Below are 26,060 nucleotides of genomic sequence, written 5' to 3' on the forward strand. Positions count from 1 at the left end.
TTCTGCAGAAGAGGCCTGTGTTGTAGTCTTTGCCTTTGTCTTTGCCTTTAATATAAGCTGAGTAGGCCTGAAAACCCCTTCGGAAGCCGGTACTTGCACAGCGGCTCCGGACCCATCCGAAGGAGCATTGTCCGAAGGTCCGGCAATAGAGATATTTAAAGGCCTTGTTGGCTCCTCATGAGAGTCCGTTTCGGCCATCGGTTCTGAAATGGCTGACGACAGGGGCTGCAAAAGCACCTCACTGACGACGGCCGAACCTGAAGCTGGCTCCGCATGTGCGCTATCATCAGATTTGGACCTCAGAGGCCTGTCTTTATCCTTGCGACGTTTGTGAACTCCGGTAGTCGGAACCGTATCCGACATCTTCTAGTTAAAGCACCTACTGAAGTAATGAAAGGCAAAATCGTACCTTCGTTTAATCGTACGTTGATTGAATCTAGCACAAAACCGACAACTAGCTTCGTCGTGGTCAGGGCCTAAGCAAGGAATACAGTAAGAATGAAAATTCTTGAGGTATTTTTTTCCCACATGAAATGCAATTAACTTTTTCTGACATCAGACTGGAGCAAGAAAAAAGTTTCCCCAACGGGGTACTTAGCTGTGAGAAGAAAGTCTTCGGACTGAAGATCATCAGAAAAAAATAGTCAGGAGTCAGCCGATCGGCACTTGCGACTGCTATCACCGCACGGCAAGAAAGACTGGAGAAGATGGCGTCGGCTGTCAGCTTTGTACTCCTGGCGCTCTGACGTCAGGGAGCATGGTTGAACAGCCGACGCCGGACCCAGACTTTGGGATTCTGGCCGACTGAGGACTGCCTGCCGGCAGGGGAGAACCCAACAGTCATGACTGCAACAGTGAAACATGATGAACATTGGAGGAATTCACACAAATGAGAGAACCACAGGGATCTCAACAGAAAGTGGATTCTGGTTATGAGCAAGCTGACAAACAAAATCTCTTAAATTTGGACATGTAGGATTTCCTGGCTTCCTGCAGAACCTTGAGTACATCCTCAGAAAAAAAGGTGCCTAAAAGGGTTCAAAACCTTATCATCCGCAATGTCAGTTGAGTGGAAAATTGAGGATGGATGAGACCCCTTATTTTGTGTGAGGAGGTAACTTATGGTGACTGTCCTTGGGTAGGTGCAGAAGACAGAACCAATGCGAAGCCAAAAGGGAGGCACAAACGATTTTGGGGGAAGACCTGCTGTACCTTGAACAGGTACATCAGAATTAGAGGAAGGGGAGGGAAGGTGTAGAAAAATATCCCCATCCAAGAAAAATATAGAGTGTCCACCTTCCAAGCCAGAGGACTTGAGACTCTGGTGTAAAAAAGAGGAAGTTGACCATTCAAAAGAGAGGCAAATAGATCTACCCGAGGAGTACCCCACTGATGGACAATGTCCCGAAATCCATCTTTGTGCAACATCCATTTGTGAGCCTGTGTTGTGGACCTGCTCAGTCCGACACTATTTTGCTGTGAAGGAATATATACAGCCTGAAGTGTAACTGGATACTGAACAGCTAGATCCTAAACTTGAAGAGCTACCCTGCAAAGAAGGTAGAAACATGCCCCCCCCCTCCCTTGCTTGCTGAAATACCATATCACTGTGGTATTGTCTGTAAAGTGACTGAGAGGGCCTTGAAGAAAAGGGAATGAAAGTTCTAAAGGACAAAAAGAGCTCTCATCTCACTGATATTGATGTGGTCTGACCACTGAGGGGGCCCAGAGACCCTGGACCTTGGTGGGACCGAAAGAAGCTCCTCACTCAGTGTCTGAGGTATCCAAAAAAAGTTCTTGAAAGGGGAATGGGGGCTGAAAAGGAAGTCCCAGGTTGAGAGACAGCCAAATCCCCCACTGAAGCTCAAACTTGAGGTATAGTAGATGAACTAGAAAATAGAGAATGACTGTGTTGCAGCCATACCGACTTTAGGAACTCCTGCAGTTCTCGTAGGACGCCTGACTAGAGGGTAGCATAGGAATGTCGGAAGCCATGAATCCTAGTTCCCTTAGAAAATCCCTAGTTGTAAATGAAACCCGAGGAAGGGACTGAAAAAACAGGAGAGAAAGAGCCTTGGAAAGAGGAAATGAAGCCAGCATAGGGATGGTCTGAAGCCTGAAACAGAGAAACAAGCCTGAGAAGGAACCAGGACTGATTTCTGGAAGTTTGTTAACCCCATGCTTTGCAAGAGACAAACATAGTGGAGGTGATGAAGCAAGGTCTCAGAGAAGGAAGCCTGAATGAGTAGGCTGTCCAGATAAGGAAAGATATGAACTCCTCTCATCCTACAAAAAGCAATCACAGGAGCAAGGGATTAGTGAAAACACTTGGGGTAGTAAAGCCAAAGGGCAAAGCAGAGAACTGAAATCGTAAGGAAGAATCAAAAACTCAAACTTCCTGAAAAGGGGATGAATTGGGATGTGAATATAAGCATCGTGGAGATCAAGGGAGACCAAGAAAGCCTGGGGAAGGGAAAACAGGGTATGAAGGGATAACATCTGAAAGAAAGGGATGCTCACAAAGGTGCTGAGCTGAGAGAGGTCCAGAATGGGTTTCCAGGTGTCTTCCTTCCTGGGAACCAGAAACATACTGGAATAAAATCCCTTCCCCTCCTGGGATGGGGATACAGCTTAAAAGGTGCCTTGTGCCAAAAGGCTCTCAAGTAGTTATGGAAGAAAGGAAGCTGTTCCACAGAAGGTTGAGAGAAGCTCAGAAAATGAGTGGGATTTCAAGCCATGAAGTATCCCTGACAGATGGACAGAACCCAAGAGTCTTGAGTGATCCTCAACCAATTGGGAAAGGACAGGGAAAGATGGAGAGATAAATGAACCTGGTTCAGGAGGGAGGACAGCAAACAGTCAGAACTGGCTTGTCTTGAAAAGGAGACTTCTGAGAAGTGGGAGCTTGAGTTGACCTAGTAAGAGGAACCTGTATAGAACCCAGGTTCCTATTACGTTGTCGAAGTTTTACTACTTCGAACATCATATGGTCGAACCCATATGTTCAAAGTTGTAAAACTTCGAAAACATTTAAAAAAATAAATAAATAAATAAATAAATAAATAAATAAATTACCTGACCGTTTCAAAAAGGGGGGGCAAACCCCACGTGGTGTATATTTAAAAAGCTGGGGGTGTAGGGGGGCTTGCCTCCCCCACTTAAAACAGGTACTTTTTTTCTTTTTTTTTCTTTTTAACGTTTTCGAAGTTTTACAACTTCGAACATATGGGTTCGACCATATGGTGTTCGAAGTTGTAAAACGTTGATCACGCAATAGGAACCCTAGAACCCTTCTTACCTTTGGGAGGAGGGCGAGGTTGTCTGAACAAATCAGGAAAATGAAAATTCCAGCCAATATGCCTACAGTAGAATGTGAGATGCACTCCAAAATCAGAGAGATATGTCCTTTAATGTAACTGAATACTGTAAAATAGGATAAAACAATAAACACAATGAAACAAAGCGCTTTTCGTCCCACCAGTGGCGAGACTTCAGGCAAAATAATTCATCCATGTTTTAAGCATTTAAATACATTCCTTTTCTGGATCAAGGCTCTACCAGTCAATGACAAGGGAGCTGTCCCTCACTCATTACTAATGAATGGAAACCTTCTCTCTGGGTTAACTCTATGTTAAACCCACATCAATTTTTACAAATGGTACAGCAATAAAATAGTAAAAAATTAGTAAAAAGTTAGTAAAACAATACATGTATGTTTGAATAAACAAATATCAATTGATTCCTACTTTAACATTAAATACTGCTATACTGTGTGCATTTAAAAAGGTTAAAAAAGCTCTAAAAAACCTAAAAACATTTCACACCATTAGGCTAAAAATATATATCAATAAATTACAATGTATTACAGTATAAATGTTCATTTCATACATTATCACATCACAATAAGATCACAACAGGTTTTAAGAATACTCTTCCCTTTTAAAAATCTTGTATAGTAAAATGTTGAAATTGTCCTGTCTAAAGGGAATCAACTTGATTTTTGACAGCCCTAATATATACATATTCAATCCATTATAACTTATCCTATCTACTTACTCACATCAGTCATCTCAAAAGATTTTTTAATTTTAATATACAAGTAACTGAGTAAATTTCATTCAACTCAGGATAAGCGCAAGCTTTAGTACTGAGTTGCCACATCAATTCTAATTCTTCCAGATAAAGCGATTCTGGGTCCCCTCTCCCATCTGGGAATAATGCTGTCTATTGCCTTAAACAAAGTGGTGGTCTATATGTTCTTGCCTATGTCTGCTCAAAGCATTTTCCATGCTCCCCTTCTTTATATGGCACAGGTGTTCATAAACTCACTCTAATCTTCCTGTCAGTCTTTCCTATGTAGAATGCTGGGCATTGCTGGCATTGAGCTACATAGACTACAGCTTTGGACTGACAGTTAAGTTTGTGCAACCCTGTATTCCCCTGTCCCTGATGATGGATGACCTAGTTATATGTGGACAATAATTACACGTTACAGTTAAACATACCATTCCTATTCCCATACTTAGCTGTAACATTTCTAGATTCCAAAATATTTTTCAAATTTTGGCCTCGTCTACAGACCAGTCTGGGTGGGTCTTGGATCCTGGCCCTTGTGGTTGGATCATTCCCGATTACGTCCCAATTCTTAGTAATGATTTTCATAATCTCATGGGCATCTGTACTAAAGGGTGTAATCAGACTGCCCTGGCCAAGTCTATTCATACCTGAATCAGCGTTCAGTTCTATCACTGTGTTCTTCATTGTGTTTTTCCTATCCAAAATTGGTTTATAAACACCCCTTAATCTCTTTTCCTGGACTTCCAGTAGTTGGTTCAACAGATAGTTAAGGTAACCTCTACTGGAAAACATTTCTTTTAATTTTTTACATTACTTCACAAACTCAGCTTCATTTGTTGCCATCCTCACTGCTCTTCGGAATGTGAAGATGGAAGACGAAAATACCAGACTACAAAAAGAGCTTTATGACAAATGGTACTCACATTAAAGAGGGCACAGAACTGGAAAGAGGGGACGTTGTGGTCTGGGCCTAAACAAGTGACGCTGTACGAATGGAAGTCTCTGTGTAGTATTTGCTTTCCACAGGACAGACAATTGTCAACTTTTTTCAAGCATCAGTTAGTGCAAGAAAAAAGGATCCACAACAGGGTACATAGCTTTAGACGTTTTCAGCCGTAATTCAAACTCTGGTAGCAACTGACTGGCACAATTGCGAACTGCTTCTGCTATGGGCTCCACGGCAAGAAAGACTGAAGTAATGGCATTGGCTGCCTTCTTTTATTGCACTGATGACCTGACGTCAGCCAGCAAGTGACAGCAGCCGAAGCAGAAAAACTGACTGGTATTTGGGCCAGCCGAGGGCTACCACAGCAGGAATAACCCCACAAGTAATGACTGCAACAGTGAAACATGAAGAAAGTACAGTTGTGTACACCTACCATAAATGTAGATGTTAGAGTGTCTTCACTGTTGCAGTCATAACTGTAGGGTGTTCCTGCCGGCAGGCAGCCCGAGGTCGGCCAGAATTCCAAAGTCTGAGTCCGGCGTCGGCTGTACCAGCAAGTACCCTGACGTCAGAACGCAGAGGTATAAAGCTGACAGCCGACACCATCTTCTCCAGCCTTTCTTGCCCCAGATGTCAGAAGTCCCCCAAAGTAACCAAAAGGTGTCCAAAAAGGAAACACAAATACACCACAAAAGAAGAGGAAGATAGAACAAGCAAAAAATAAGAGGGGATTGGTGGGAGGGAAACACCGACTGCAACAGTGAAGACACTCGAACATCTACATTTATGGTAGGTGTACACAAAGTACAGTTTTGTACCTACCATAAATGTAGATGTTCGAAGATCCACATTGCTGCAGTCCTTACATATGGGGTAGTCCGCTGTCCTCGGTCGGCCCGAATACCAAAGTATTAGGCTGACGTCGGTCAAGGCGCTTAAAACTGACATCAGGACGTCAGGGTACAAAAGCGCATGACCGACGTCATTTCCTCAGTCTTTTCTTGCCCCAGATGTCAGAAGGCCCTAACAAGAAAGGCCAAAGCCAAAAACCAGCAAAACCCAACCAACCACCCGTGCACTAACCATATTTACAATATGTACAACACAAACCACACCACCACCTTCAACAACAGAGGGAAGGAGGGAGGTAATTGGACTGCAGCAATGTGGATCTTCGAACATCTACATTTATGGTAGGTACAAAACTGTACTATGTTCTTCATCTCACATTGCTGCAGTCCTTACATATGGGTAGAATCCCAAAGCAGAGGTAAGGGAGGATGGCAAAACTATAAAGCATTAGGAGCTGCCAACATGCCTTGTAAAATTGCAGTTGCAAATCCAGCCCTAGATTTAGAGTAAAGTGGAAGGTGGTAATGCTTAGAGAAAGTATGCACTGAACTCCAAGTAGCTGCTTCCAAAATATCTTTAGTAGCCACCCCTTAAAAAGCTGTAGAAGTGGCAGTAGCCCTAGTGGAATGAGGCCTAATCCCAGCTGGAATCTCCTTACCATGATGGGAATAACAGAAAGCAATACAAAAACCAATCCACTTAGAAATAGTTTGTTTTGAAACGGGTTTGCCCTGAGAACCCAAAGCAAAAGAAACAAACAACTGCTGAGACTGCCTGAACCCTTTAGTTCTGCTCAAATAATATCGCAACTGTCTGTGAATATCCAAAGTGTGCAAAATCTTTTCCCCTTTATTTTGGGGGTTTGCATAAAAAGTAGGCAAATGAATAGTTTGGTTTAAAGCCACACTAGAAACCACTTTAGGCATAAAAGAAGGGTTAGTACGCAAAGACACCCTATCCTTGTGGAAAATTAAGAAAGGCTCAACTGCCATAAGGGCCTGTAATTCAGAAACCCTTCTCGCAGAGGTAATGGCCAACAAAAAAGCAGTCTTCCAAGATAAATATTTCAACTCTGCCGATGCTGCAGGCTCAAAAGGTTGTAGAGTGAGTTTCTCCAACACAAAATTGAGATCCCAAGCAGGAGTAGGAGCTCTACGTGGGGGTCTTATATTCTTTGCCCCTCTAAAGAATTGCTTAAACAAAGGCTGAGAAAATAATGGTGGGTCACAGTCATAGTGAGCAGAGATTGCTGCAGCATGAACCTTTATAGAGGAGAAGGACAAACCTTTGTCCAATAACTCAGTAAGGTATTGAAGCGCCACACTTAAATTAGGTTTAGAAACATCAAAGTCCTTTGCTGTACTCCAAAATGAAAATCTCCTCCATTTATCTGCGTAAACTTTCCTTGTACTAGGCCTTCTGGCCTCCAAAATAACATTCAAAACTTGTTGAGGTAGCTGAGACCCTCCAGAGTTTAAACCAGAATATGCCAGGCTGTCAGATGTAGAGAATGAAGTTTGACATTGAGTAAATGACCGTTCTCCTGAGACAGCAGGTGAGGAATCGAAGGCAAAGGCCATGGAGGCTCCTGTACCAGACTTCTCAGTAATGGGTACCAGTGCTGTCGAGGCCAATCTGGAGCTATTAAAATCATGTTTGGCTTGTCCTGTCTGACCTTCAGCAGTACCTTTGGGAGGAGAGGCAGAGGTGGAAAGGCATACACTTGAAGATTGCTCCAATTGAATGAGAGAGCATCCACTTTCCAAGCTGAGGGATGAAACCTTTTTGTGCAAAACTTTGGCAGCTGGTAATTTAGTAGAGAAGCGAACAGATCTATGTCTGGAGTTCCCCATAACACTGTCAACCTCTGGAATACATGAGGATCCAATTTCCACTCGTGGGGATCCATAATTTGTCTGCTCAACACATCTGCTAAGGAGTTCTGTGCTCCTGGCAAAAACCTTGCCTGAAGATTTAGTTGTAAACTGAGAGCAGTCTCCCACAAAATCATTGCTTGTCTGCATAGAGGATAAGAATGCGTTCCCCCTTGCTTGTTGATGTACCACATGACAGTTGTGTTGTCTGTTTGAATCAACACCTGCCCTGGAAGAAGTAAATCCTTGAAAGCTATCAATGCAAATTGGACTGCTAACATCTCCTTCAAGTTGATATGTAGATGTTGAAGTCTGGCAGGCCACATGTCTTGTATCCATTTTCCATTTAGATGAGCTCCCCAAGCTTTGTCTGAGGCATCTGTCGTTAAAATCTGACTCGCCTCTGGCCGGGTCACAGAGAGTCCCTTGTTTAGGTGACATTCCTGAGCCCACCACAAAAATTCCTTTTGAATGCAAGGTATTATTTGAATGACAGTGTCCAAATCTTGGCAGTGCTGTGTCCATACATTCTTGAGATACCATTGTAGCTTCCTCATATGCAGTTTGGCATTGGGAAGCACCAGAATACAAGATGCCATGAACCCCAAGGCTTGAAGGACTGTCCTTGCAGTCAGCCTGGACTGATGAGACAACTGGTGGAAGTAAAGAGAAAGATTATTTTGTTTGTCCGGGGTCAAAAAGGCCATCTGGGATGCTGTATTCAGTCTCACACCCAGAAAGCACATGTCCTGAGAGGGTACTAGACTGGACTTTATTTCGTTCACAGAATACCCCAGGCATCTTAACACTGCCATCACATACTGTAGATGATGAAGAAGTTCGTCCTTTTCTTGGGCCAGTATCAGGCAATCGTCCAAATAAGGATAGATCTGTATTCCTCTTAGCCTGAAGAAAGCTACCACTGGAGCCAGAACCTTCGTGAACACTCTGGGCGCAGTAGATAAGCCAAAGGGCAATGCAGAGAACTGATAATGTGAAGTCCCAGCCCGAAAACGCAGATACTTCCTGCAACTGGGCCTGATAGGAACATGAAGGTAAGCCTCTGAGATCCAGAGTCACCATCCAGTGATCTTTGCCTAGCAGAGGTAAAAGCTGTTGTAACGTTAACATTTTGAACTTGGGAATGTCCAGATATGTGTTGAGGATGGATAAATCCAAAATTGGTCTCCACGTGTTTCCTTTCTTTGGTACTAGAAACAGGCGAGAATAAAATCCTAGGCCCACTTCTGGCAGAGGAACCATTTGTATGGCCCCTATTTGAAGTAGTAAAGAAATTTGCTTGCGAGCCTCTAGTCTTTGCTGAGGAGGAACGTCCGGCATGCCTTTGAAAGGAGGCAAGGTATGGAAATAAAACTTGTAACCCTGGTGTATGATATCCAATACCCATTTGTCTTGGGTAATCAACATCCAATTTTCCTTGAAGAGTGCTAACCTTCCTCCCAAAGGTGCTGCCAGGCAAGAAGGATCTGGCAGCTGAAAAAGTAGGTCATTGGGCCTGTTTACGAAAGGCCTGGCCCCTGCCCTCACCCGAAGATTGTGCAGGTGAACTCCCAGTTCTAGGCCTGAAAGAACTCTGAGCTCTGCCCCTACCACGTCTAGATCTACCCCTAGACTGAGAATCATAAGAAGGATACGTCCACCCCTTAGCAGGCCAATTCCTACTAAACTTCGGAGGCTGAACTTGCAAAAAATCCTTAACAGCCTGCATAGACTTAGCCTTGTCTTCCATTTTCTTCAAGACTGATTCCACAGGTGAACCAAACAACACATCAGACTGCAAAGGAGCATCCAAAATCCTTGTCTTAACATGGTCAGATAAATTCTGATCCTTTAACCAGGCGTGCCTGCGAAGAACTGAGCCAGTGGCAGCCACCCTAGACGAGGCCTGCACAGCATCAAAACCACACTGTAATGAATGCTTACCCACTTGTTCAGAGACATGCACCAAATCTTGCAACTCTTTACACTCAATGCCTTCCGCCAGAGCATCCACCTTAGACTTCAACTGAGAAAGAAGAAAGTTTCGATATTTCAACATATGAAACTGGCAATTCAAAGCCCTCATAGCTAAGGTAGAAGATGTATAGACCTTCTTTCCCCATCTATCCAAAGCTCTGGCTTCCTTATCTAGAGGAACCAGATTTTTTACAACAGAGGCCTTGACACCCTTAGGTCCCTGACTAATAGTTTCTGGGTCCGCCCTAGGACTCTTATAAAGATATTTATGAGCCTCAGGCACCCTGTAATACCTATCCGGTTTAACAGGCGCAGGAGGCAGAGAATCAGGATTAAGTGAAGCCTCTGCAAACACATCTTCCACAACATCCAGAACAGGGGGTATAGCCAAGGGCCTATGCTGGGGTAACAGCAAAAACTCCCTAAGCCTTTTCCTAGAATCAGAGAAGTCCTGACCTTCCCACTTAAAATGTTCCCTCATCGAATGAAGTGTCTCTGAAAAAGAAAAATCCTCTGGAAGAGAAGCAGAAGGAGTGGAATCATCTGCATCAGAATCAGAATAAGGAGAATACTCCTGCAAGTCTTCAGCTGAAGACTCTGAAATATCCGAAGCCTGCTCAAAACTTCCCAATTCTGGCTCCACCCTAGGCCTCTTATCAGGAGGGGGCATAGAACCTCTAATCAGAGTAATTAAATCTTCTGCCATTTTAAGCATGTGCTTCTTAGGCACAGACCCTGCTGAACTAGGAGTGACACCAACAGAAGCTGCAACTGGCCTGCCTCTGGGAGAAGCCTTGGAAACAGAAGGAGAAGGCCTAACCACCATAGGAAGGGAGGGGAGTACAGTAACTTGGGAAGCCCCTTCAACCTGACCTGCCTCCTGAGAGACCACCTCCTGCAAAATCAAAGTCTCCCCCTGAGACTCCAGAGAAGTCTCCGTCGGTTCCACTGAAGCCTCTAAAGAACCGGCGTCCGGAACGGACGACTCATCTTGCCTGGGTTTAACTGTTTTGTCTTTGCGCTTCTTCAAGAGAAGCGGCCGGAGAATCCGACGGCATATTATAATTGCACCGCTTCCCAAAGACCAGCCTAGCACAATCCAACCTTCGCAATAGTGCGTTTATTGAACCTAGCACAAAAGCGACACCCAACAACGCCGTGCTCAGGCCCCAAACAAGGAATACACAAAGAATGATAATCCCTATGCGTATCTGTTTCCCACAAGAAATACAGTTATTCACTTTTTCTGACATCCGGTAAAACACTGAGGCAAGAAAAAAAAATAATCCCCAACGGGGTACTTAGCCAACTTGGATTCGGTCTGAAACTCAGAATTCGAAAAATTTCAGAACGCCGAACGGCACTTGCAACGCTGCTTCTGCATCGGACCATGCGGCAAAAAAGACTGAGGAAATGACGTTGGTCATGCGCTTTTGTACCCTGACGTCCTGATGTCAGTTTTAAGCGCCTTGACCGACGTCAGCCTAATACTTTGGTATTCGGGCCGACCGAGGACAGCGGACTACCCCATATGTAAGGACTGCAGCAATGTGAGATGAAGAACATCTGTGTTTCACTGTTACAGTCATAACTGTAGGGTGGAATCCCAAAGCTGTGATGAGGGAGGAGGTTATGCAGAAGAAGGGGCAGCCAGAAGACCCTGCAAGACAGCAGAGGCAAAACCTGCCCTAGACTTAGAATACAAAGGGAGATTATAGTGCTTAGAAAAAGTATGCACTGAACTCCAAGTGGCAGCTTCCAAAATGTCCTTGGTAGGAACTCCTCTGAGAAAAGCTGCTGAAGTGGCAGCTGCTCTAGTAGAATGACTTCTAACAGTACCTGGAATCTGCTTCCCAAAGTGAGAGTAACAAAACCTTATCCCATGAGCAATCCATTTGGAAATAGTTTGTTTAGAAATAGCCTTGCCTAGAGAACTGGAGGCATAAGAAATAAGCAACTGATCAGATTTTCTGAAATCTTTAGTTCTGTCCAGGTAAAACCGTAGCGGTCTGTGTACGTCCAAAGAATGTAAAATCCTTTCCCCTTTGTTTTGAGGATTTGGAAAGCAAGTAGGAAGGTGAATAGTCCGATTTAAAGCCACTTTAGAAATCACCTTAGGCATAAATGTAGGATTGGTCCTCAAGGCAACTCTGTCTTGGTGGAAAATAAGGTATGGTTCCACAGCCATGAGAGCTTGCAACTCTGACACCCTTCTGGCAGAAGTCAAAGCTAATAAAATAGCTGTCTTCCAGGATAAGAACTTGATATCCGAAGCAGCAGCAGGCTCAAAGGGAGGTAAAGTTAGTTTTTCCAAAACATAATTAAGATCCCAAGCAGGGACAGGAGGAGTTCTGGGAGGTCTTAAATTCTTAGCCCCTCTCAAGAATCGTCTCACCAGCTGGTGAGAGAAGATTGGGGGGGATCAGTTTTGTAATGAGCCGAGATAGCAGAAGCATGGATTTTAATGGAAGAAAAGGAGAGGCCTTTAAGCAAAAGGTCTGAGAGGTAAAGTAAAATGGAAGAAATGTCAGGCAAAAGAGGATCAGAACCTCGATCCCGCATCCAAATACAAAATCTTTTCCATTTAGAAGCATAAGATTTTCTAGTGCTAGGGCGCCTAGCTTCTAAGAGAACATCCAAAACTTGTTTGGGAAAAGCAGAAGGAATCAAAGGCCCTTGTAGAGCCAAGCTGCCAGGAAAAGAGTCTTGATTTGAGAGTGTAGCATCTGACCCTGATGCTGGGACAGAAGAGAAGGAAACAGAGGCAGAATCCATGGAGGTTCCAAGAACAGGTGTCAAAGTTGGATACCAAAACTGCCGAGGCCAATTTGGAGCTATCAAAATGATAATCTTGGGTTTGTCCTGTTTTATTTTCAGTAACACCCGAGGCAGAAGAGGAAGAGGAGGGAAGGCATATCCCGAAAGATTCCTCCAGCTGAAGGACAGGGCATCCACTTTCCAAGCTGTTTTGTGGAAGGACCTGGTGTAAAAGAGAGGCAGCTGATGATTGAGATGAGATGCAAACAGATCTATCCGAGGGCAACCCCAAACTGCCGTAATCCTGCTGAATAAGTTTGGGTCCAGCAGCATCCATTCGTGGGGATCCAAAAGATTTCTGCTTAGGCTGTCTGCTAAGAGATTCTGTTTTCCTGGAATGAATTGAGCTTGAAGATGTAGATTCAGATTTAGAGCTGTGTCCCATAAACTCATGGCTAGTCTGCAAAGGGGGTATGAGTGAGAGCCCCCCTGCTTGTTTATATACCACATGATTGTGGTATTGTCTGTGCGAATCAGAAGATGGCCTGGTTGCAAAAGATTCTGGAAGGCTAGAAGAGCATTTTGGACTACCAACATTTCCTTCAAGTTGATGTGCCAGGGAAGATGCTTCTTTGTCCAATAGCCCTGCTGGCAATTGTTTAGGTAATGAGCTCCCCAAGCATAATCCGAGGCGTCTGTGGTTATGATCTGAGCAGGATGAGGTAGACGAAAGGGATTCCCTTCGTTTAAAGCACAAGCCCTGGACCACCAGAGGAACTCTTTTTGGAGGCAGAGAATCAGAGGTATCATTGTTTCCAGGCTGTGATAATGCTGAGACCATACACTCTTTAGGTACCATTGAAGTTTTCTCATATGAAGCCTTGCATTTGGGATCAACAGGATGCAAGAAGCCATGTAGCCCAATGTCTGCAGGAATTTCCTTGCAGTGAGCTGAGTTAAAGTAGCCAAGGTCTTGAAAATTGATGCCAGCTGTACTTGCTTTTCTGGAGTAAGGAAGGCCCTTTGTAAGCTTGTGTTTAGAAGAGCTCCCAAAAAGATCATTTGTTGAGAGGGGATCAAATGTGACTTTTTTGTGTTCACTGAAAATCCCAGAAGTAGGAGAAGATGCTGAACAAACTGCAGATGTTGAAGTAAAAGATCCTTGCTGTCCGCCTGAATAAGGCAGTCGTCCAGATAGGGGTAAATTTGAAACCCTTGGAGTCTGCAATAAGCTACTACTGGAGCCAGACACTTGGTAAAGACTCTGGGTGCAGTAGATAAGCCAAAGGGCAGTACAGAGAATTGAAAGTGTCTCGAACCTGCCTTGAATCTGAGGTATTTTCTGCGTTCCTGTCTCATGGGAATGTGTAAATAGGCTTCCTTCAAGTCCAATGTCACCATCCAAGCATCCTGGGAGAGCATGGAAAGAAGTTGTTGCAGAGTAAGCATCTTGAATTTTGGAATCTCCAGAAAGGTATTTAATACTGAGAGGTCCAGAATAGGTCTCCATGAGTTTTGTTTCTTTGGAACCAGAAATAGTCTTGAGTAAAAACCTTTTCCCATCTCTGGAAGTGGAACAGGTTCTATGGCTCTCATGGCCAATAAAGCGTCCACTTGATTTAAGGCCTCTGACCATTGATGTTTTGGCAGATCCAGCCAACCCGAAGACCTTGGCAGAGTATGAAAGTGGAATTTGAAGCCTCTTAAAATCACGTCTAAAACCCATTTGTCCTGGGTAATATGAGTCCAATTTTGGTAGAAAAGAGAAAGTTTTCCTCCGAGAGGGGCTTCCAGGCAAGGAGGACCTGTAGCCCAACGGAGAGAGTCATTGGGTCTGCTTCTTTTGTGATTGAGGTCTGTCTTCTCCCCTTCTAGGTGAAGAAGCAGTCCATTGTCTTGACCTGTAAGAGGCCTGAGCCTGCGCCCGACCTCTGGAGCGTCTATATCTTCCCCTTTGAGGCCTGTCAGACGTGGGAAAGGACCAACTTTTTGGAGGGCCAATTTCTAGAAAATCTAGGAGGCTGAACTTGTAAAAAATCCAACAGTCTGCATAGATTTTGCTTTTTCTTCCATCTTTTTAATAACCTCCTCAGCCTTGGATCCAAATAAAACATCATGCTTGGATCCAAATAAAACATCATGCTGAACAGGGGCATCTAACAGTTTAGCCTTAACCTTCTCAGGTAAATTCTGCTCACGAAGCCAAGCATGTCTCCTGATAACAGTGCCAGAGGCTGCGGCCCTGCAAGAAGCTTCCAAGGCATCAAAACCACAATGTAAACTATGTTTGCTAACTTGTTCAGTTGCATGCAATACATCCTGTAATTCCTTGTCCTCTGCACATGCAGGAAAGGTAGAGAGCCTTTGCTTTAAAACAGACAAAAGAAATTGCTGATACTTGAACATGTGAAACTGGCAATTTAAAGCTCTAATAGAAAGAGTAGCAGAAGTGTAAACCTTTTTGCCCCACCTGTCCAAGGCACGAGAATCCTTTTCAGAGGGAATAGGATTTTTAGATGAAGCGGCCTTAGCAGCCCTAGAACCCTGAGAAATGGTTTCAGGATCAGCAGAAGGGTTCTTAAATAAGAATTGATGGGAGTCAGGGACACTGTAAAATCTATCAGGCTTAGAAGGAGCAGGCAGCAAGGAATCAGGATTCAGGTTAGCTTCAGAAAAAGCATCATCCACAATATCAAATACAGAAGGAATAGCCAAAGGTCTGTGTTGAGGGAGAAGGAGAAATTCCCTAAGTCTCTTCTTGGAAGCAGAATAATCCTGACCTTCCCAATGAAAATGCTCCCTCATCTCATGTAAGGTTTCCCCAAAAGAGAAATCTTCAGGGGGAGAAGCAGAGGGAATAGAGTCCTCTGCATCAGAATCCTCATAAGGAGGAAAAGAATAATCCTGGTCAGAGGAAGAGACAGAAGACACAGAAGCCTGATCAGATGAATCATAACGAATATCCTGTCTAGGCCTTATTTCTGGAGGAGGGTGAGAAAGTACAGTTTTGTACCTACCATAAATGTAGATGTCCGAGAGGTATGCATCTGCAGTCCTAACAAATGGGTTGTCCTGCCTCAGGCAGCCCTTCGGTCGGCCGGATTCCAAAGTCTGGGTCTGGCCTCAGCTGATGTCGCACTTCACCCGACGTCATAGCTGCAGTTCTGCGGGTATAAAGGCATCAGCCGACGCCATTTTCCTCAGTGTTTCTTGCCCCAGATGCCAGGTGCCCTCTAGGAAGGCTAAATTTGGATAAATGTAAAAGTTTCCAAATAACAGAGAGCAAATAAAAATAAACATGTATATACATATATACAAACAAATACACCATAATAGATTCCCCCAGCTAGCTACAAGATGGGAAAATACCCTAGGAGTACCACAGAGGGGAAGGAGGGAGGGTAATCCTGACTGCAGATGCATACCTCTCGGACATCTACATTTATGGTAGGTAAAAAACTGTACTATGTCCTTCAAGGATGCATCTGCAGTCCTAACAAATGGGTAGAATACCATAGCCAAACTGGGGGAGGAGGTACTAATAAGATTATGGTGTAGTTAAGATCCCTTGCAAAACAGCAGTGGCAAAACCTGCTCGGGACCTGGAGTACAAGGGTAGATTATAATGCTTGGCAAATGTATGTACGGAGCTCCAAGTAGCAGCCTCTAAAATGTCTTTGGTAGCCACTCCTCGTAAAAAAGCTGTAGTAGTGGCTGTAGCCCTTGTGGAGTGAGGTCTGATGTTTTCTGGAGTTGTCTTCCCATGGTAAGAGTAACAAAATCTAATGCAATTTCCTATCCACTTTGAGACTGTCTGTTTTGAAATTGCTTTTCCTTCCATTCCTGTTGCATATGCTACCAGTAGCTGGTCAGTTTTTCTATTGCTCTTGGTTCTGTCCAGGTAGTAGCGCAATTGCCTATGTACATCCAAGGTATGTAATCATCTTTCTCCCCTGTTCTGTGGGTTGGGGAAGAATGTAGGTAAGTGGATAGCTTGGTTTAAAGATACCCTGGAGACCACCTTTGGCATAAAAGTAGGATTAGTTCTCATGGACACTCTATCTTGATGGAAGATAAGGAAGGGCTGTACTGCCATTAATGCCTGTAATTCAGAAACCCTTCTTGCTAAAGTGATTGCCAGTAGGAAAGCAGTTTTCCATGATAAGTACTGCAATTCTGCTGTTGCTGCTGGTTCAAAAGGAGGGAGTGTCAACTTTTCCAGCACAAAGTTCAAGTCCCATGCGGGCAATGGTGGCTTCCTTGGTGGCTTTACATTTTTGATTCCTCTCAGAAACTGCCTGAGTAGAGGATGAGAGAAGACTGGAGGGTCCATGTTGTATTCTGCTGAAATAGCTGATGCATGAATCTTAATAGAAGAATAGGACAGGCCATTGTGGAAAAGTTCTGCCAAGTATTCTAGGATGTTAGCTATGTTTACCAGTGACACATTTTCTCCTTTTGCTGCACTCCAAATGAGATATCTTTTCCATTTTGCTGAATAAGTTTTCCTTGAGGGTCTGCGAGCCTCCAAGATAATGTCTTTAACCCTTTGAGATAAATCTGGGTTATTTTGTCTTATGCAATGTTCCAGGCAGCTAGCTGCAGCGTTTTCAAGTTTGGATGCAGGGTTTTGAAGTTGTTCTGTGTTAGCAGTAAGGGAACTAGGGGCAGAGGCCACATTTGTTCCCGAGACATACTCCTCAGTAATGGGTACCAATGCTGCCTCGGCCAGTCTGGAGCTATCAGGATGATCCTTGGGCGGTCTTCTTTGATCTTCAATAGCACCTTGTGCATCAAAGGAAGAGGTGGGAATGCATATGCTGTCAGGTTTTCCCAACTGAAAGATAGGGAGTCCACCTTCCAAGCAAGTGAGTGGTATGTCCTTGTGCAGAATTTTTTCAATTGGTGGTTGTGTGGGGATGCGAATAAGTCTATTTCTGGTAGTCCCCATTTCCTTGTAATGGATTTGAAGATTTCTGGATGCAGCATCCATTCGTGGGCATCCGTGGTAGTTCTGCTTAGGATGTCTGCTAGTATATTTTCTTTTCCTGGTACAAATTTTGCCTGGAGCTGAATGTTGAAACTCAGGGCCACATTCCAGAGGTCCATTGCCATCCGGCATAGAGGGTATGAATGTTTGCCTCCCTGTTTGTTGATGTACCACATAACTGTGGTGTTGTCCGTCCTTATCAGCAATTGACCCTGTTGGAGAAACGGTCTGAATGTCTGAATTGCCAGTTTTACTGCCAGCATCTCCTTTTGATTTATGTGCAGGTTCAGCTGGTCTTGAGTCCATAAGCCTTGTATGCACTTGTCCAGCATGTGTGCCCCCCAACCGAGGTCTGAGACGTCCGTGGTGATAGTCTGGCTTGGTTGAGGGCTGTGGAAGGGCAGTCCTTTGTTCAATTGACAGGCCTGAGCCCACCATTGGAATTCTTGCTTCAGGCATGGAATTATTGGAATTTGGGTTTCTAGGCTGTGCTTGTGCTGAGACCATAAATTCCTTAGGTACCATTGCAACTTCCTCATATGTAGTCTGGCATGTGGAATCAATATTATGCAGGATGCCATGTAACCCAGGGCTTGCAGGATTTTCCTTGCTGTTAGCTGGTTCTGCGTTGTTAATGCCATGAAATAGGAAGGTGCTTCTGCTTTTCTGCTGTGAGGGATGCCATTTGATTTGATGTGTCCAGTTCTGCACCCAAGAAAGTTATCCTTTGGGATGGTATCAGCCTTGACTTTTTTATATTGACTGTGTATCCCAGGGCTTGCAGCAGATGAATGACCTTTTTCAAATCTTTTGCTAATTTGTTCTTGTTGTCCGCTTGTAACAGGCAGTCGTCCAGGTAAGGGTAAATTTGAATTCCCTGAAGCCTGCAATGAGCAATTACTGATGCCAGGCATTTCGTGAATACTCTGGGCGCAGTAGATAAGCCAAAGGACAATGCTGAGAATTGATAATGCTCTGATCCTGCAAGAAATCTGAGGTATCTTCTGCAATTTGGTCGTATGGGGACGTGCAGGTATGCCTCCTTGAGATCTAGAGTTACCAGCCAAGACTCCTTGCCCAGCATGAGAAGAAGCTGCTGTAGGGTCATCATCTTGAATTTTGGAACAATGAGATATGTGTTCAGAGCGGACAGGTCGAGAATAGGTCTCCATTGGTTTTCTTTTCTTGGCACCAGGAAAAGTCTGGAGTAAAATCCTTGCCCTTGTTCCATAGACGGTACCCTTTCTATAGCTCTCATCCTTATTAAGTGGTCTATTTGTTCTAGAGCTTTTGTCTTTTGATTTGGTGGTAGGTTTGGCATTCCTCTCTTCCTTGGTAGAGTATGGAAGTGAAACCTGTAACCTTCGTCTATTGTCTGTAAAATCCATTTGTCTCCTGTGATGTAATGCCAGTTTACTGAAAATAAGGCTAGCTTTCCGCCTAAGGGTGCTTCCAGTTGTTCCCTGGTAGGCGGTCTCAGAGCCAAGTCACTGTGATTGTCCTGTGGAAGTGGTAGTGGCTGGATCTGTGGCAGTACTTCGCTGGTTGTTGGGCTGCCACTGACGTCCCCTGTAGGCACCTCTGGATTGACCCCTGCCTCTTGGGCGCCTATTCCTGCCTCTCTGTGCTCTGGTGGTGCCTGGAAAGGACCAATTCTTGGAAGGCCAGTTCCTACTAAACCTTGGAGGCTGGACCTGTAAGAAATCCTTGACTGTCTGGACAGATTTTGCTTTCTCTTCCACCTTCTTCAGCACCTGCTGTGCAGGGGAGCCAAACAAATTGTGCTTATCCATGGGAGCATCTAGGAGTTTTGATTTTACATGGTCTGGTAAGGACTGCTCTTTTAACCATGCATGCCTTCTGATCACTGTACCAGTCATAGCTGATCTAAAGGAGGCCTCCAGTGCATCATAGCCGCATTTTAAGGAATGATTACTGACCTGCTGAATGTTATGTACCATTTCCTGAAGAGACTTTTTGTCTAATGGTTCAGGCGAGGATAGTTTTTTAGTTAACTGATCTAACATAAATTCCTGATACTGAATCATGTGGAATTGACAGTTTAAGGCCCTAGCCGAAAGAGTAGCAGAAGTATAAACTTTTTTACCCCATCTCTCTAAGGCCCTAGATTCCCTTTCAGAGGGGAGGGGGTTCTTGGCAAAGGTAGCTGCTACAGCCTTGGGTCCCTGTGAAATAGTTTCAGGATATGCAAAAGGAGCCTTATACAAATGATAACGTGTGTCCGGAACCCTGTAGTACCTGTCGGGCTTAGCAGGGGCCGGAGGAAGTGAATCAGGAGCAGGACAAGCATCATTAAATGCATCATCCACAACAGTAAGTACTGGAGGAATGGCTAAAGGCCTATGCTGTGGCAAATGCAAAAAGGTCCTAAGCCTTTTCCTAGAGTCTGAAAAATCCTGGCCCTGCCATTGAAATTGTTCCCTCATAGCATGCAAGGTTTCCCCAAAAGAAAATTCCTCAGGCGGAGAGGCAGAAAGAATGGAGTCTTCTGCATCAGAGTCCTCATAGGGAGAATAAGGGCCTTCTGGAGGGTTTGTATTTTCTGAATCATCAGAGGAGAAATCTGAAGAAACTGGCTCAGGGGGCTCTGCTCTAGGCCTCTTCTCTGGAGGTGGGTGAGAGGCCCTGTCAGGGTGAGGTTGGGATCCCCTGATCAAAGAAATGAGATCCTCTGCTAGACTAGAGCTAGGCCTGTGAGAGGGGGTCTTAGCAGGCACAGTCTTGGTTGATTTTGCTGCTTTAGCCCTGGCAAAAGCCTTAATCGGCATGGATGCAGGGGGCCTAGCAGCTCCACGTGCAGGAGTAGATATATCTAAAGGGATAGTATCAGATAAATCCTGTGAACCTGTAAAAGCAGGTGGAATTTCAGTAGCAGATTCAGCCATGCTGGATGAGGCCTCGGTGGGAGGCAAGCTTTCGGCCGAAGGAAGAACCGTGGACTCGGTTTCAGCCGAAACAGAGACACTCGCGGTTGACTTAACCGCGGTTTCGGCCGAAACCGCGAGTGTCTGTCCTTTTCCTTGCGCTTTTTAGCTAATTGTGAAGTCGGAGTTTCCGACGGCATGTTGTAAGCAAAAGCGGAGCCGAAAAACTCCTCAGCAAATTCAGACCGACGTCTAAGTGTCCGTCGGTTGAAAGAAGCACAGGCTAGACAAGCTGCTACGTCATGGTCTGGGCCTAAACAAGGTAGGCAGTAAGAGTGGAAATCTTTATGAGGTATTTGTTTCCCACAAGTTAAACAGTTATTCACTTTTTCTGACATCAGCTGAGGCAAGATAGAGTCCCCAACGGGGTACTTAGCTTTTTAGAAGTCTTCGGTAGTAGCAATCTTCTCTGGTTCTGACCAACCGGCACTTGCGAACAGCTTCTGCTTTGGGCGCCACGCGGCAAGAAAGACTGGGGAAAATGGCGTCGGCTGATGCCTTTATACCCGCAGAACTGCAGCTATGACGTCGGGTGAAGTGCGACATCAGCAGAGGCCAGACCCAGACTTTGGAATCCGGCCGACCGAAGGGCTGCCTGAGGCAGGACAACCCATTTGTTAGGACTGCAGATGCATCCTTGAAGGACATCCCCTAATCATTGTCAGTAAATCTTCAGCCATCCGTAGTAATTGCTTCTGGGACTTGGGAGCTGTATCCGAGGAAGCTTGAGAAGAAATCCTTGGTTTAACAGGAGTCTTTGACTTTGCCTTTGTCTTTGTAGAAATAGTGATATGAGAAGGCCTGAAAACCCCCTCAGAAGCCGGTACCTGCACAGCGGTTCCGGACCCATCTGAAGAAGCGACGTCCGAAGGTCCTGCAGCAGATAAAATACTAGGCCTAGAAGGCTCCCCATGGGAGTCCGTGTCGGCCATCTGTTCCGAAGTGGCGGACGACAGGGGCTGCAAAAGCGCCTCACTGACGACCGCCGAACCCGAAGCTGGCTCCGGCTGCAAAGTATCTTGCTTGGACCTCGGAGGCCTATCCTTGTCCTTGCGTTTCTTTTGAATTCCGGTTGTCGGTAAAATATCCGACGACATCCTATAATTGAATCGTCTACCGAAATAATTCAAGGCCCAATCGTACCTACGCTTGATGGTGCGAGAATTAAACCTGGCACAGAACCGACAGCAAGAAACGTCGTGGTCAGGGCCCAAGCAAGGTAGACAGTAAGAGTGGAAATCTTTATGAGGTATTTGTTTCCCACACGATATACAATTATTAACACTTTCTGACATCGGAGGAGCAAGAAAAAAGTTTCCCCAATGGGGTACTTAGCTTCAGAAGAGAAGTAGAAAACTTCGGACCGACGACAATCAAAGCACGTTGTCCTGAATGCGCCAACAAACGACTTGCGAGCTGCTTTCCACCGCACGGCAAGAAAGACTGGAGAAGATGGCGTCGGCTGTCAGCTTTATACCTCTGCGTTCTGACGTCAGGGTATTTGCTGGTACAGCCAAAGCCGGACCCAGACTTTGGAATTCTGGCCGACCTCGGGCTGCCTGCCGGCAGGAACACCCTACAGTTATGACTGCAACAGTGAAACACGAAGAACATCATGTACAAATGTTTACAAATACGTTTACAAATAGTCAGGTTCTTCCTTTAAATCCAACACCCAATAAAAAGTCCACAGACTGCCCTCTCTCTATTTCATCCTTTCCCTCAACCCTTAAAATCAAACTTACTCTTCCACACTAGCTTATGATGTATTCTTCGGCAGTCATAATTACCTTACAGTTTTCCACCTCTCTCATTACTCCTATTACCACCAAAACATGGATTTCTACTCTAGCATTCACTACCTACCCATGTATTTTAACTACGCATACATTGCCCATCACAGACAATGGATTCCTTGCATTATCAAATATTTTGTGCTAAAAATGTTTGTCTTGTGATGTATATTACTATAATTGTAAGATATGATGCCTGGCTTTAACAGTCGGATGTAGCCCTGACTGACCAAAGTGACAAAAGTTTGACTGGTAGCCCCAGCAATAGGAGAGTAATGACAGGGTTTGGATCACCTTTTTTGGGGGCCAATTTATGCACTCAAGGCACCCAGGTAGTGAATTTTTGTGGTGGAAGTCAGGGAAGATCACCTCCTGTGCTTCAATGAAGAGAAACAGGACTGTTTTCTGACAACCACTCTTTCAAAAGTGAGGGACAAATGCAGACTGACAAACTGTATGCCCCTTCTCTTATGCAGCCAAGAATGCACAGGGAAATGACCAACAAAAAAGCCTTTAAGCACCCTGGATGGCTGCTTTAGTGATGCCCCACCTCTTTAGGGTTCGCCCAGTAATCAGAAAGAATGGGCAAATATGTGTGATGGTCAGTAAGCAGTGGGAGCTAAATTACACAAAAGTTTTTGCGTTTTCATTTGTTTTGGGTGCTACTTGAAAAGGGTCTTCAGAGCAGCACACTTACCTATTTAAGAAATCTTAATTTTTTAAAACAGTCACATAAGTGGAAGCAACATGCTAGTATAGACATATTAAAAAGAAAAGAAAAGTATTACAACAGTACGAATTGCGAGGATTGCATGGATACATGGACAGAAAAGCCATATACTTTATTTCACAACAAGCAACAAGACAAACCTTTCTGTAGTGGGACATGTCGGAAAGCACCCCACTGGCCATCACGATAAACATTAATCACTAGATCCCACGGGAGAATTTTCTGTACCATTTCTTCAGAAAGCTTGAGAGAGGGAACAGATGAAGTTTTGAGATTTGACACGAATGCACACCTTTAAAAAAAAAAGAGAAAAATTAGTTTCATGTAATTGTCAGTTTTATACCTTTCCTTTCCCCAAAGCTTCACAAAAATGTGTTCTCACGAGTGGCTCAGCTTCCTTGCACACATGAGAATGTCACTATCACGGACCTTCACAAAATTCTCTAATGAAGTCTTATAAGCCCTGGTGCCAAAACCAATTTAACAACTGCCCTACAACCTTCAAGAATTTGTTTCTCACCTGGACATTAAAACCTGCCTACAAGGTTACACAGGCTCTTTTGATAAGGACAAACTTTGTACTAGACTGGCCCTTTGAGTTAGTCTCCGCAGAGCCATTACAATAGAAGAGTTGCAAAAACAGACAAGGGTCAAAGATGGTAATGATGTACTTAAGCCGCCATTAATTTTTTCATTGCTCCTACACCACCACCCAGTTATAGCTAGCCATCTATTTGCTGCTGTCAAATTGTTTCCCTTGATTCACTCCAGGAACTAGAAGGGTGAATATCACACAAACGGTTGACTACTTCCACAAAATATGTGAACCTGCTTCCAGGTCCTGAGACTTCTGAGTTTAATTATAACTGGTTAAGTGGGCAAGGGAGTAAAACTCCTGCATAATACATATCAGAGTTTGCCCTTATTGGCCAGGTTTTAGAACTTGACTATCTTTTTGTTGGAACTTTGCAGAGGTGGTCATTCACTTCATTGAGTCAATTAAGCATGCAACCCAGACTAGTACTTTGGTCACACAGTAGCTTGAAGAAGTGAACTTTAGGCCACCCTCCCCCCATTTCCTCACCCCTCTATGGTAACCAAGTCTACAAACCCAAATGCACATGCTGGCATGCGTCTGCTTCCTCATATGACTGTTCACATCTTCAAGCCATGAGCAGGAATTACTCGTATGCACATCTCAAACATACACCAACCTGGTTAACAGGAAAAACTAGACTGCAGACCAAAAACTTGCTTTTCAACAGTATACAAATTATATTCTGGAACTGATGCAGATAGTTTAGTCATTTAGAAAAAAATCAATTTTGACAACAGAACATGTAATAAAAGGTAGTCATATGGAACAAAAAACAAAGCCATAATACAGAACTGTAGAAAATGGGACGACTCAAGTAAGGCATGTACAATTTAAAAAAAACTCAGCATCCCACATTCATTGAAAATGGAATGCTTACAGATGTACAAGATGCACTCTACACAGACCAATTTACAGCTGAGCCATGACAAAGGGCAAACACATCCATCCACCACCTCTTTTCCCTTTTTTTTTGCACATGGGGTCGGGGTGTCATTTCAAAAGTGACAAACATCTATAGACAAGTTATGTATTCACCATAACAATGCATCTTTGTTGTCCATTTTCATTCTTCAACTGATGGGTGTCTTATCCAACCTTGGATCAGTTCAACTCTTTTACTAGACTCATGGAGCCAGCTCTCAAGTTCCTCTCCTTACCCATAATGCCATACCATCCTGGCATACCTCTTATCAATGAAGCCCCACACTATAGAAAGTACAGTTGTGTACACTTACCATAAATGTAGATGCTAGAGTGCATTCACTGTTGCAGTCCTTACAAAATAGGTCATCTGGCTTCCGGTAGCCCACAGTCTGCCAGAATACCAAAGTCCTTGGTATATGATTTCGGCTGCCTGACGTCCGGTACAAAAGATGCAATTTCCTCAGTTTTTTTTTTTTTTGCGTTGACCATCAGGAGCCACCCCCCCCCCCCCCCCCCACACACACACACACACACACACAAAAAAAAGGCTAGACCAGGGAAAAAAAATCCAGTCTGTGTCCTAGGAAAAAAGGGGGACGGAAAAGGGGGGGGGGCAGGACTGCAACAGTGAATACACTCGAACATCTACATTTATGGTAAGTGTACACAACTGTACTATGCTCATTTTTCGCTGCTGCAGTCCTTACAAAATGGGTAGATTCTGAAAGTCCAGGAAAAAACAAAGGGAGGAGGAACACCCACTATTTAAGGGTTGGTAAGGATGCCCTGCAACACTGCAGTGGCAAAACCAGCTCTGGACTTAGAAAACAAGGGTAAATTGTAATGTTTAGTGAAAGTGTGGACAGAAGTCCATGTAGCTGCTTCCATTATGTCCCTAGTAGGTACACCTCTTAAGAAAGCTGCTGAGGTAGAGGCTGCCCTAGTAGAATGGGTTCTAATACACTGAGGAGGAACTTGCCTTGCTGTATGTAACAAAAATGAACAATGAGCAATCCACTTAGAAATGGTCTATTTAGAAATAGCTTTGCCCCGAGCTCGAGGAGCAAAACTGACCAACAACTGATCCTACTTTCGAAAAGATTTAGTCCTGTCCAGGTAAAATCTAAGCTGCCTATGCACAGCCAGGGAATGCAGTAACCTTCCCCCTTTATTCTGACGCTTAGGAAAGAAGGTAGGCAGCTGGATAGACTGGGTAAGAGAGGCTAGAAACCACCTTAGGCATAAAGGAGGGATTAGTTCGAAGAGAAACCCGATCCACATTGAAGATGAAAAAAGGCTCTACTGCTATTAAAGCCTGCAGCTCAAACTCTTCTAGCTTAAGTAATAGCCAAAAGAGGCAGTTTTCCAGGAGAGAAACTTAAGGTCTGCTGAGGCAGCTGGTCCAAAAGGAGGCAGAGTAAGTTTCTCAAGTACAAAAATTGAGATCCCAAGCAGGAGCAGGTGCCTTTCTGGGAGGCTTTAAATTGCTAGTTCCCCTGAGGAAATGTTTCAAGGGATGAGAGAAAATGGGATGCTCAAAGGAACAATGAGCTGAAATAGCTCAAGCATGGATTTTGATAGAAGAAAACGAAAGTCC

General features: G+C 44.4%; 1 protein-coding gene across 1 annotated transcript in view; it reads right to left on the reverse strand.

Moving 5' to 3' along the window:
* The window catches only part of FASN (fatty acid synthase), a 1,281,817-nt gene that overhangs the window by 514,903 nt on the left and 740,854 nt on the right, over positions 1-26,060 (reverse strand). The window contains exon 26 of the mRNA XM_044068230.1: positions 23,082-23,233. Coding sequence (XP_043924165.1) covers positions 23,082-23,233 — 152 coding nt within the window. The remainder of the gene's footprint in view (positions 1-23,081; positions 23,234-26,060) is intronic.

Source organism: Protopterus annectens, chromosome 4.part0 (assembly GCF_019279795.1).
Source record: "Protopterus annectens isolate FY-2018-M chromosome 4.part0, PAN1.0, whole genome shotgun sequence".
NCBI lineage: Eukaryota > Metazoa > Chordata > Ceratodontiformes > Protopteridae > Protopterus > Protopterus annectens.